General features: G+C 34.5%; 1 protein-coding gene and 1 long non-coding RNA gene across 18 annotated transcripts; both read left to right on the forward strand.

Annotated features, from left to right (window-relative positions):
* The first annotated feature begins 1120 nt into the window (after positions 1 to 1120).
* Positions 1121 to 5009, forward strand: LOC141707895 (uncharacterized). Of its 11 annotated transcripts, none has more exons than XR_012569197.1 (7): positions 1121 to 2077; positions 2507 to 2815; positions 3135 to 3185; positions 3257 to 3340; positions 3801 to 3837; positions 4414 to 4548; positions 4691 to 5009. XR_012569197.1 is itself a non-coding variant. In XM_074511339.1 (6 exons), the coding sequence occupies exons 2-6, from the start codon at positions 2588 to 2590 to the stop codon at positions 4696 to 4698; spliced, it is 444 nt and encodes a 147-aa protein (XP_074367440.1). In that variant the 5' UTR covers positions 1121 to 2210; positions 2507 to 2587; the 3' UTR covers positions 4699 to 5009. The 11 variants fall into 11 exon arrangements, 3 of the variants coding, with proteins under 3 accessions (XP_074367440.1, XP_074367439.1, XP_074367441.1); XR_012569198.1 differs by having other exon boundaries at positions 4476 to 4548; XR_012569196.1 differs by having other exon boundaries at positions 3801 to 4548.
* Positions 5010 to 10094: 5085 nt separating this feature from the next.
* On the forward strand, positions 10095 to 12514 carry LOC141707896 (uncharacterized). Of its 7 annotated transcripts, XR_012569209.1 has the most exons (5): positions 10354 to 10964; positions 11603 to 11668; positions 11745 to 11907; positions 11973 to 12097; positions 12378 to 12514. It is a non-coding gene; the product is annotated as an uncharacterized LOC141707896 (long non-coding RNA). The 7 variants fall into 7 exon arrangements; XR_012569204.1 differs by lacking the exon at positions 12378 to 12514 and adding an exon at positions 10095 to 10338 and having other exon boundaries at positions 10684 to 10964; positions 11745 to 12376; XR_012569208.1 differs by lacking the exon at positions 12378 to 12514 and adding an exon at positions 10095 to 10338 and having other exon boundaries at positions 10885 to 10964; positions 11745 to 12376.
* Positions 12515 to 12988: the final 474 nt, after the last annotated feature.

The raw sequence follows: 12988 nt of genomic DNA on the forward strand, positions 1-12988 counted from the left end.
CATATAATTATATTATATACTTAAATTAATTTTAACATAAATGTGGGTTCCAGATTTCACTTTCCTGATAATCAAGGTAACATGAAAAATTGAACAGGTTGATTGAGTTGTCTGGTAATCGGTTAGAAAGTTTCTAAGGTTTGGTGGAGAGGGCTGAACAAGTGATATTTCACAGCACCGATGTAAAAGTGAGTAGCATTTTTAATAGCAACAGAAAAGCATTCACGGATTATAAAAATACCAATTTTTTAAATATCGTCGATAAATTGGTGGAAAATATTTGACTGATTCATGAAATTGTCGATAAATTACCGATAAACATTGAATTTTTGAAATCTATTAATTAAACCCATAAAAACAGACTATTCAGATTTAGAATCAGATTAGTTTATGAATTAGTCTAATTTTCATATTTGAACTATAATTTGATTTAGGCCTAGTTTATGTAATTATAAAATCATATCAAATCAAATTGTGAGAGATCAATACAAAATTAGTGCGGCTTATGGAGTAGGAATTTCCGAACCACATAAATCTTTGTCTTGTGTGATTATCATTTATTTTCTAGTTCTTCTTTGTTTGCTTTGGGTTTTACTTTCGTTTTTGTATACTTAACAACTGATATCAAGAGCCTAGGTTTTTAGGTAACTGTGAGCGATGGCAGAAGACGGGAAGGTAAAGATCGACAAATTTGATGGCAAAGATTCTGGGTTTTGGAAGATGCAAATTGAGGATTATTTGTATAAAAAAAACTACACGAACCGCTGGAAAAGAGGAAACCGGCTTCAATGAATGATGAAGACTTGAAGCTATTGGACAGGTAGGCTCTAGGGGTTGTCAGGTTGACTTTAGTGAAGAACGTTGCTTGCAATATTGTTAAGGAAACGATAACTTATGGTTTGATCAAGGATTTCTCAAACATGAAAAGCCGCACTACTAGAAATAGTGTCTACGACATAACCCCTTTAACATCGGTTAGAAATGTCACTGATGTTAAAAGCAATTTTAACATCGGTCATTTCAAAATCGATGTTAAAGGGATTGTAAGACATCACTATATTAACTAGCGATGTCTATTATCGTTTTAAAAACTAATAAAGTCCGGCTTCTTTCTTTCCACTGTTAATACACCAAAAAAAACCCTTTCAACAGATTATTCTCAGTTTCCCCCCTTAGATTAAAAACGTTTCCCCTCTCTCTCATTCTCTCTTCTCCCTCACTCACAGCCTCTCTTCTCTCTTCTCTCTCACTCTCTCGTCTCATCTCTCACAGTCGCTCTTCTGTCTCATCTCTCACTGTCTCTCTTCTGACTCACTCTCTCTAAACCTAAAACCCTATTTATATGAATTAAACTCGATTAATTCATAAATTGAGCTTGATTGGTACAAACCTATTTTATTTTTTCCGATCTATTCTCATATCTACCCAATTTTCTTAATTTTGTTCTACTCACCTTCATTAATTCATATTTTTTTGTCATTTTAGTCCTCGCTTTGTTTTGTCTAATGGGGGTATTTTGGGTGTGGATGGAGAAGTGCGGAAAGTGACTAAGAGTGTTTTGGATTTTGATGATTAGAATGGTGGAAGTGCGAAGAAGGGAGATGGGAATGAGGGGAAGGTGAAGGTTAGTAAGTTGGAGAAGAAGCGGATTAGTGACGGTGAGAGTAGTGAGAAGAAAGAGAAGAAGAGAGTGAAGGGTTCATCCGAGGAGGTTATCCGAGGAGGAAACTCGTTGATAACCTTGACTACGTAGTTTTGTTTAATTGTACTGCGGGATATTATTGCAAGGAAGGTGTTTGATGAAATGCTCAAGAGAAAAAGTGCAACAATGAGTAACATCATAATAATGAGAGGTGAAGAAGAGGTGGTTTTTGGAAGAGGTATAAAAAGAAGGTGGAGTAGAATTATTGATTGAGTGTTTGAGATTTGATTTGTGTTTAGGTGGTGCTTGTTGTTGTGTATTCTTTCTTCTTTTACCACTTCTCGCCATTGCTTTTCTTGATTCCCTGAGCTACGGGTGTTTCCCGTAAGTCGGAAATTAAAGGAAAAGGTTTCGAATAAAAGAATGGAAGAGAAGGTATATTTTGATGTGAATTTGTTTTGGTTTCGAGTTGGTTTATTTAATTGGCTTGGTTTGTTGATTATTCCAAGAGAAGACAGATACATATTACATTGTTAATGCTCCTTACATTTTTTCTGCATGCTGGAAGGTATGCCTTTATGCTAATACTTATAAGATGAAATTGACAGTAGGAACATGGAAAGCAATTTTAATGAGTTTGTTGAGGTGACCAAGTGAGTGCTAACATGGTATACACTAGCATTTTGTTGCTATGGAGGATGAGTTTGTACAAATAAAGAGATGAATTATAATGCATTTTTACAGCTTGATTAAAAAGATTCAGATGTACTATGTTGCTAATCTGCAATGACTTTGAAAAATGCCAATTTTACGTTTTATATTATGTAATTTTATGCATCTCATTTATATGAGTTGGTTTGACAGGTATCTGTGGGCCGTGGACTTATAATAGCCTATGTGTTGCTTAGTTTAGAGCCTCAGGGAACTCTCTTTGTGAATTCTGGAATGGAAGTTGACAATTACTACCAAGTTTTACTATTTTCTTATAGATTATGTCAAGTTGTCCTGAACTCCTACTTCTGTACCTCATTATTAGTTTTTACCTTAATGAGATCCGCCTTTAGAATCCCTATAATAGTGCCCAAACTTGCAAGGAGGCAACTACCTTGGCACCCATATGGCGACAATTGTTCATCATTGTTTACCACCTGGATGCTAGGTGACTTCATCTTGGTACATGTACTGCTGGACATAGTTATTCCCATAGAAAAAAATAGACCTACATACATGAGATATATGTTCATTTAACAGTACATCTAGTCTCGTTACATAATTACTTTTATTAGTCTTCTTTTGAATAGCTATAGTTACAATTGCTAATTATGTACAAATTGAAGGCTTGTTGAGAACCCGAGCAGCGGCATATAATATTGGATTTTTGGATAAACTGAAGTACATTGTTTATGACAGGATAATATAATATGTGCATATTTAGAAGATGAAGCAAATACTCTTAATGACTCCTATTCATTAAGCTTTTGACTTTGTGCAGTCCTATGATGGAATGATTGTAGGCAAGCCTTCACGAGATACTGATCTTGATGTAAGGGGCACATTCGTTCTCCTCATTTCACTGTATATTGTCAAGGCGTCTGACCTTATTTTCTTTCTCAGGTTAATCCAGTAAGGAATAAGGAACTCTCAAATATGAGGTCGACAAATAAGGATGAGACTGTGAGGCTATCTCCTCCTCGTCTGGTATGTAGCAACCGATATTTTCTCAATTGCACTTTTTATTTATATGATGTCATATATAAAATTTTGAAATATTATGTGTCGCCCAAGTGCATATGGGATAATAGTATGCAACTGTAAAAGCAGATGCATCTTTTGAAAGAGTGTGACCACCATTAGATGGTCCCGCTTAATTGGTCTATGTACTTTATCTTGGCATGGGTAGTTTGTACCCTGACTCACAAGGATTTTTAAACTGAGCTTTACCTTTATTTTTACTGCCTCATGGATGCCAACTTACTTATTGTGCTACAATATTTACATACCGGAAAGCTGCAGTATTATTGAGCTTCTTTCTTTGTTTGGGAAATTAGTTATGATGGGATAAAGTGGAATGTGAAGGATCAAAATAATCTTATGGACTTGACTATAGTTTGTTTATTTCTAATATGCTATGCATTTTTGGTGCATATGACCCTTGAAGGAGCAATAGGTTATGTTGCTTCAAATGAGTTATTGAGGTACATTTTCCAATCATTAATGTTAACCGCTATCAATGTTAAAATATTATATTATTGCATTATATCATGTAGCTTCATTACGGGTTTCCATAAATACCACATATCAGCACCTTAAGGGTTTTTCAATAATCAATATATTAGCAACTTGTATCACCACAGGAGCAATTATATGTGTTTGCGCTTGTGAATTCAGAGTCACTACCAAGAACAAGATGCTTCTCTTTTACTTTAGTTTTAACCTATATGGCCCAAAAGAACACAAAATTCAGATCAAGTGTCCAAAATTGCACCCTCTAAATTCTTGGCCCTGACCTAGCACATACATAACGATTATATGTGCTTAACAAGCCAAATTTTTACAGAAAATAAAAAATGGGGATGTTCACTAGATCTATAAATCCATTTAAACAGTCTTTAGTCTTTTCCACTTCATATAACCCAAGAACATGTAATTGGTATTATAATCTGATCAAAACTTAGTTAAGTACAATGACGTGCTGGCAAATGTAGACAGCTTTAGTTAAGGTAGCCCTTTGTTATTAGTCCGAGCATGAATCTAATGTACGATCTTTGCAGGGGTATCTTGATGCATAGTACTTTCTTACTCATAAACTGACCCACAAAAGTGATGTTTATAGCTTTGGTGTTGTACTTTTAGAGCTTTTGACTGGTATGCATCCAATCTCGCATGGGAAAAATATTGTTCGAGAGGCAAGTTTTACCCCTCCATTTTCTTATATTTGTCTAACATCATATATAATGTACTAAGTAAGGTTACTGGAAAAAACACGGCCAGCCAATATATGTTGTGTGCTCGTTTAAAATCTTGATTTTAATTTTGCACCTGTATCAGGTCAATAATGCATTTCGATCCGGCATGATTTTCGCAGTCATTGATAAAAGAATGGGGTCATATCCTTCCGAGTGTGTGAAAAGGTTTTTGAGCTTAGCCCTCAAATGTTGCCAAGAAAATACAGATAGTAGGCCTTCGATGGCTGAAGTGGTTCGCGAACTCAAATTCAGAACAAGTTTTACTTCTTCAATATATGATGCTCCTTTAGTGAACTAGATAGGTTAGGAATGTGATTGTAAGTAGATAGTTTTTGATGTTGATGTAGATGTAGATATAGAAATATGTTAGTTGAATGATAATATATAAGTTTTTTAGTATATTTTTGTTCTCGTTTAAGATTGTTTTTTATTGATATAGCTTTTATTTTAATTAAAGAGCATGATGTATCTTGGATAAATATAACATCATTTAATTATTAACCAACTGATGTCAAAAATAAGCAAAACACAACAATTTTGAGAGGAAAAATGATGTATACATGGACTTTCACATCGCTAACCTAAGTGAAACCGATATGATATGCTATATTTAACATCGCTAACCTAAGTGAAACCGATGTGATATGCGATATTTAATATCAGTTCCGTAAATAAATCGATGTAAAATACAAAGTAAGACATCATTTTTTTAAGGATCTGATGTCTATCGGTTTAAAGTTCTTCCTTGTTATATGTTTATAGTGCTTCTTAACCTCCTAATTACCATTTTTCACAATCTAGTTTTAACATGTTATTAAAAATAAGGGTTAATTATACATCAGTTTACTAAGAAAATTGATGTTTATGTACATATTTAACATCGTCTAAAAATCGATGTTAAAGACCCTGACCTTTCTCTACACATACGAAGACATCGGTTTGAAAAAAAAAAACATCGGTTTATAACCGATGTCTAAGGGCATTTTTCTAGTAGTGTCGTCTGCTTCAAATAAGGTGTATTTGATTCGCTTGCTAGTTTCCACGAGATTGAATGAAGGCGATTGTGTTGCTGATCATGTGAACGAATTTAATTCTATCCTAGAAAGATTGGCATCGATGGATATTAAATTCGATGATAAAGTACATGCCTTGTTGTTGGCATCCTCATTACCAGACAGTTGGTCAGGATTTGTCACTGCTATAAGTAATTCATCTGGGAGCGGTAAGATGACTTTTGATGGAGTTCGAGATTCAATTCTTGGAAAAGATATTTGTTGGAGAAACTAAGAAGAGTCGTCAGGTTCCTTGTTGAGTAATGAGAGTAGAGGCAGAAAGTTCGAAAAAGGGCAAAAAGGGGCGTAGTAGATCGAAGTCACAGAAGAGAGGATAATCCAAATATCGCAAGGATATTGTTTGTTGGGATTGTCAAAAGAAGGGTCACTTCAGGAATCAGTGCACGGCTCCCACAGCTCCTAAAGGAAAGAATAAAGAAGAGAATTCAGCTAACGTAGTTGAAGAAGTGGTGGATGACGATGCTTTGATTTGTTGTGTTGAATGTTCGGTTAAATCATGGGTTATGGATTCTGGTGCATCATTCCATGATACCCCTTGCAAGGATTTAATTTTAAATTTTAGAGTTGAAAATTTTGATAAAGTCCGTCTTGCTGATGATGAGACTTTAGATATTGCGGGCATGGGAGATATTAATCTCAAAACCTCTTTGGGAACTAGCTGGACTTTGAAAGATGTAAGGTACATCCCTGGACTAAAGAAGATGTTGCTATCTGTAGGTCAGTTAGATAAGGAAGGGTATCGAGTTATGTTGAAGACGGACATCAGAAGGTTATAAAGGGCAATCTAGTTATTGCTCGTGGAGAGAAAGAAGGAACCTTGTACATTGTTGAACAATCTAGCTATGAAGTAAAAGCAGTTGCTGATGAGATTGAGTCTTCAACTTTGTGGCACCGAAGGCTTGGTCATATGAGTGAAAAAGGTATGAAGTTGTTAACTTCGAAGGGGAAGATTCCAGAGTTGAAGAATGTGGAAGTTGGATTCAGTGAGCCATGTGTTCTTGGAAAGCAGAAAGTGTTACTTTTGCAAAATCAGGGAGGACCCTCAAGGCTATGAAGTTAGAGCTATTTCATACATATGTATATGGTCCAACAACAGTTACGTCATTGGACATATCTCGCTATTATGTCACTTTCATTGATGATTCCACTAGAAACTTATGTGTTTATTTTTTGAAGAATAAATCGGATGTGTTTGCTACTTTCAAGAAGTGGAAGACTGAAGTTCAAAATCAAATCGGTTTAGAGGTGAAAAGTTTGTTAGGTCCTTAATACAACTGTAGAGGGGGTGAATACAATATATGTATATAAATCGAATTAAACACTCAACAAAATAAACAGTTTTGTATTGGATAAAAAAAACTGACTACAAACTAATCTCTCAAAGGATGAACATATATCCTTGAGAGGTTCTAGGTTACAAAAAAGATATATCAATACGCGACACATAAAGTGTAAACGTAATATGTGCGTATATACTGCACAGCTACAAAATCAAATAAAGAATCCTATTTTATTACAATAAGGAATCCTGAAACATATCCGTGTTTGATTTCTACAAGAAGTAAAGTCATTCACCGACTTGTATTCTGCAAATCCTTTCCTTATTTGATATCTCCTGACTTTCAGCTTAAGTGACTAAATACTGATGTCAATTACTGATCAACAAATACTGATGACAAATGATGATGACATCACCTTCTGCTAAACTCTGATATCAAATACTGATAATAAAATTTGATAGTTTACAAGCTAATATCATCAATTTCTTTTAACAATCTCCCCCAACTTGTACATTATGAAATATGGACAAGTTCTAATTTGATGATGTCAAAACTATCTAAATGCATAAATACACACGGATAATTAATTCTTATAGTCAGTGCTTCCATACTTTATCTTCAGTCTTGAACTTCAGTACAATCAGTAGCTTCATCAAGGAATTTCTTGAGTAGTTGACCTTCAAAAACATTTACATGCATTTCCATTCTCTGTCTGATATCCTTGAGCTCTTCTATAGATTCATCATTTTGATAAACAAAAGCTCTGAGATCATGTAGATTTGATTCTCCAAGTGCCAAATCATCCAGTTCCGGAAATCCAATTTTCTTTCCAACAGGACTGAAAGTCAGAACTTATCTTCCTAAAGATTTAACCATTTTGGCTTCTCCAATAGGCATATCAACAATATATCCAGATTCATGAATATATTTTGGAATATAATTTGACTTGTATGTCATTCCTCTCTGCTTCATATGTACTAAGTTCTTCAAATATTCAGACCATCTAGCAGTAGTAGAGTTGGTTACCTTGAGTAATGTAGTGACAAATTCCAACTCCTTCCATGGTTTATTCTTCAAATGATCTTGAGTGAGCCTCAACCTTCTTCCAGACTCCAGAAAATAAATCAGTTTTTCTCCAACTAATCATTTACAATCTATACTGATTTAATTTTCCGCAAATCTTCAAGCTTTGTATCATCACCAATTCTTGTCAGATTTTCAGGCTTCCTTAGAATCAAAGCATCAGCAACGAAAGTATCAGCATTTAGAAGTCCCAGACCACTTCTTCTACTAGCTCTTCTAGACTGAGAATTTCCAATTTAGATCTTGTTTATAGTCTCAGAAGAATCTCTTACTGGTGCAGGTGTCTTACTTCCCCATAGTAGCTTCTTATTTTCTTTTAAGGTCAACTCTGGCATATCATAGTTTAAATTCTATGAATCAGGATTTTTGAATTCAGCTTGTAATTTACTTGAACTGTCAACAACTTGAGTAATATCAGAGGTTGTGACTGGTTGAGCTTCAACATTTGTTTCTTCTACAACTTGAGCATTGTCAGGGGTTGTTACTTTCGTTAATTTTTCATCCCAGTCAGCTCCATGAATAATCTTTCTTTTCATGTGGCACTGGTTAGATTCTTCTTCTTGAATCTTTTGATCATCAGCATCATCATGAGCTATAACTACTGAATAGATTGGATCTGTCAGTATTTGAGATTTTGAAACTTTAGATGCTGATTTTTTCTTGAATTTTGCTTTAGGCTTTGGCTTTGACTTCTCACCAATCTTCTCCTTCCTCTTATAACTCCTGTCAGCATTTAAAATTGCCTGAGACTTTAAAGGTTCTTCAGCTTCAATTTGACTGACCTCCTTGATCACTACTCTTTTTGTAGGTCCACTTCCAAAAATATCATCATAAGGTAAGATAGCATCAGTATTTGCTGATTTCAAAGATTTGAATTCTTCCTCCAAAAGCCTAAGATGTTCCATATCAACTCCAGGATTTTTTCTTTTAAATATTCTTCTACTCAACTCAGAATCAAATGCTTGGATCTTTGGATCCTTGTAGAACAGAGTTATTTTCGCCCCTTTCACCTTCAGTGTTTGTCAATACCGACTTGCTTCAGCACCGACTTCTATCTCCAAAATTCCTTGGTCTTCATCAGTATTTGTGACTTTCGGAGTTTGAGATTTAGTCACAGTTAGTTCCCTATTTTGCACAATCTTAGTGACTTGCCTTCCACGTCTCCTCATTTCTCCACCTTGTCTAGATTGACTAATGGTTTTAGATGTACCACTAAAACCAATCAGATCTCCACCTTGTTTCTTCAAAACCAACTCCTTCTAACTACTTCCTCTACCATCATCACCAGGACCATCCTTGTCATCGGCATCTTTCAGTTGGATTTGTTTGCATTTAGATATCAAAATTTTCTCCCTCTTTTTAGCATCATTTACCAATTAAAAGGGAAACAATGAGCTCCAAAGATTGTTGTACCTCATCCAATTTCCCAAACATCTTCTCTTGAGTAGCTTCCAACTTAACTTGGTTTGCTTCCAATTTATCTTGTCTAGCAAGGATAGGTGCTAACTGCGTCTAGATTTCCTTGGTTGTACTACACCATAGATGACCTATTTGAACATTTCAGCATGGGTGTTGCTCTAGCTCATGTTACAATAGGTATGGAATTTTGGCCCTAACACAATATCGCACTTATGGGTGTTGTTGTAGGGCTAAAAGCATGTCGTTGTAGGTTAATAAGGCGTTACAATCACCAACACAAAAAATTGTGTTACTATAGACCATGATAAAAGTAAATTTTAATTTTAACTTTTGATAAAATAATTTGTTAAAATTAATTGATGTTAGATTAATATTTATGAAATTTTCTTCAAAAGTTATGGTCCTTCAAATAAATAAATTATATATATATATTTTAAATATCTTAATATCTTAAATAAATTTAAGATTAATATATTTTATTTAGTATAAAAACTAATAATTAAATTTTATTTAAATCACTAAAATATTAAGTTAAAAAATTATAATATTACTAAATTAAAAAAAATGAATATGGCTGGGCTGGTCAAATTAGGATTGGGCGGATATATTTTGGTAAAGCGGGAAATGAAATTTTTGGACTAAATGAAAGGGGGAAATCAATTAGACGGTCTTATCTCTTTCTCCCTGTCTCTACACCCTCTCGATCTTTTTCTCTCACTGTCAAAATATTGAGAGATTGAAATACCTTCAAGCAACGGATTTGGGTTTCTGCTTCAATTAGGATAACAGTAGAGGGGTTCGTTTCAAATAGGGTTCAAATATATTTGGGTTCAATTAGCGCTTCAAGCTTGGGTTCAATTTTGAGTTATAAAACAGTATGTCTCTCTCACCTCTCTTTATCCTTATATCTGTCATTCCCTCTCGCTCACTCTATTTTTATTGGAGTTTTGTGAGTTTTAATTTTTTTTGTTTATGTGTGTGTATGTGTTGATTTGTACAAATAGACTATTGCTACTCAATAGCACTTACAGTTTATGTATAGTTTAATTAGGTGTCGACTGTTAAGCTAATCAAGCTCCCAATAATAATTAGGATTTTAGTGTTACTAGTGACAACATACTGCTTCATTTTCCGGTGAATTGTGACCGACATATCAAAGAAAGTGATTAGTTGATTGGTCTTAATTACGTGCCTACGAAGTGAAACAATTTTCTATTCAGGAGATGCAATAAGCCACTGGTTAACAAGTGTTTGATAAAGGAGCGACTATTCGGTATTGTTCACATCAATTTTGATTAATTCGAATAATAAAAGAGCGGAATCAGTTGTACTTGCTTTGGAGTTTGAGGTAGTGGAGCTGAAGTGGTGGATTCCAGGGAATTATACTTGTTCCACAGATTGTGTTCGTGTGATACTTGCAGGTGTAAACAAGGGATTTCGGTGTCAGTGTAAGGAAGGATTTAAGGCGATGGCTTTCGTGGTGGAGGTTATTGTCGGAGAGGTTAGTTTGTTGCTTCCGGGATCCACATTATTTTTAAGTAATTACTAATATTACATCATCATTTTAATTTTAGTTGTATTTATTGACATAACTGCATTTGACTAAGAACAACTTCTATCAGCGATGCTAGAAAAGTCTTTGCATTTTATCTGTAGTCATCGATTGGGATTGAACTGGACTCAATCACTCAGGCTATTAGATTTTTAAGCTGCTTGGCGAAAAGTCTATGAACAGGTTATTAAAAAAAATCAAGTAGATTATTACTAGTATTTTAGTAGTTGGCCCAACATGTCTTCAAGTACTATGAATCATTTGTGTAGAAAATTTTATGCTAGGAAAGGGTAGGATAAATTTTTTTTCTCAATGAACATTCATATTGGTCAACTGTGATTTTTTGGTGAATGGTGAGTAATTTATACCATTAGGAGACTTGCAGACTTGCTAATAAAATCTATCTCAAGTATATATAATTTGTACGTGAGAAAAATGAAATATTTGTAGATTTGATTGTGTCAAAAAATGAATGTTTATAAAAAAACTAATCCAAACTGATGTTTTTTGAATTGAAAAAGTAGAAGAAGATGGTTTATTTGCTCATTCTTACTCATTGCACTTGAGCTAACACTATCTTCAAACAGGGAACTGATGCATTCTCACAATCTGGTTTATATCCAAATTATCAAGATATAGCTCCTCGATATTCGGTAAGGAGAGTTTGTGTATTGCGAGTTTCCTTGGGTTATTTTTTTGTTTAAAAGAATGATCAGTGTTTTATGGCAGATCGAGACATGAACTGACTACATCATTCTTTTACTGTTCCGGCATTTGGATATTGTATTTTGCGCTCATTTTCTCAAGTCATACATTACTTTCTAGAGAATAGGGGTTGCAAGATCTTTTGAGGGCATTGGTGGCTGGATTTATAAGAACATTCAGAGAGCAGGTACTTAGGTGGTTCACATTCTGTAAGATATGTGATTAGGTAACTAATGCTTGTATTGACTGCAGATTTCATTCACTCATGAAGATGCTAATGCAATTCTGGGTCTGGATGATATACGTGATGTACAACCATTTAGTCCGACAAATATCGATCCTACTCCAATTTACCCTACACAGATTTCCATGGATAGGTACATCACGCTTTTGCTCCTAATTTAGAGTGTCGCTGTATGGTTACAATTCTGGTGACAGTATGGTCATTTAGCATTACTTTTGTTGCCTTCTATTATTATGTTTGAGCTAAATAGAGGGTTTTTTCATGTCAGGAGCCTAAAAGGAAAAATCTACTTTACGACTTTTATATCATTTATAATAGCATAATAGGTGCAAACAGTTTACTTATCTTTTGCATTCAATGTACGTTGTAACATAGACTTGATTTTGTTGCTATTATATGCTGGTCTGCAAAAGGCTGTAAAGTGTACATTCATCTGGAGGTTCTAGGACGTCAAACAGTCCTTAAAAGTGATCATTGTCCAGGTTGTCAGCATCCTTCTTTACCAGAAAGAGTAGATGGCGCCCCTAACTTTAGAGAAATTCCTTGTTTTCCAGTTTATGGTGTTGCAAATCCAACTGTTGATGGCATTCTATCTGTTATCAGTAGAATAGGTAGCTCTAAAGGTGGCCGCTCAGTTTTCTTGCATAATATGAGGGAAGAACCTGTGATCTATATTAATGGGAAACCATTTGTTCTCTGTGAGGTTGAAAGACCATACAAAAATATGCTTGAGTACCGGGTATGTATTTCATGTTTTACGAAATTACAACTTATGAAACTCTGAGTAGTGAGTACGTAAATATTATGCTTGAACACAAGTTATAATCTTTCAGTTAGGAATGGTGGAACTAGAATCTATGTTAGCAGTTGTATGTGATTTCAATCTTTATTTAGTTATTTTTTGATATATATATATATCAGAAATACTTGTACCAAAATTTCAATAGAAAAGAAGTGTTTCTTTAGTTTTTTTAATGAAAATTTGGGGGTTGAAAACATATCACAGAGACTTGAAGTTTGCATT

Source organism: Apium graveolens, chromosome 2 (genome assembly GCF_009905375.1).
Source record: "Apium graveolens cultivar Ventura chromosome 2, ASM990537v1, whole genome shotgun sequence".
NCBI classification, from domain to species: Eukaryota; Viridiplantae; Streptophyta; class Magnoliopsida; order Apiales; family Apiaceae; genus Apium; species Apium graveolens.

Excerpts from the sequence above, each read along its gene's own strand:
- LOC141707895 (XM_074511338.1), top strand. Across the intron at positions 2,816-3,134 it reads TGCTAGGTGACTTCATCTTG|TCCTATGATGGAATGATTGT; the intron begins GTACATGTACTG and ends GACTTTGTGCAG. Across the intron at positions 3,186-3,256 it reads CACGAGATACTGATCTTGAT|GTTAATCCAGTAAGGAATAA; the intron begins GTAAGGGGCACA and ends TTTCTTTCTCAG.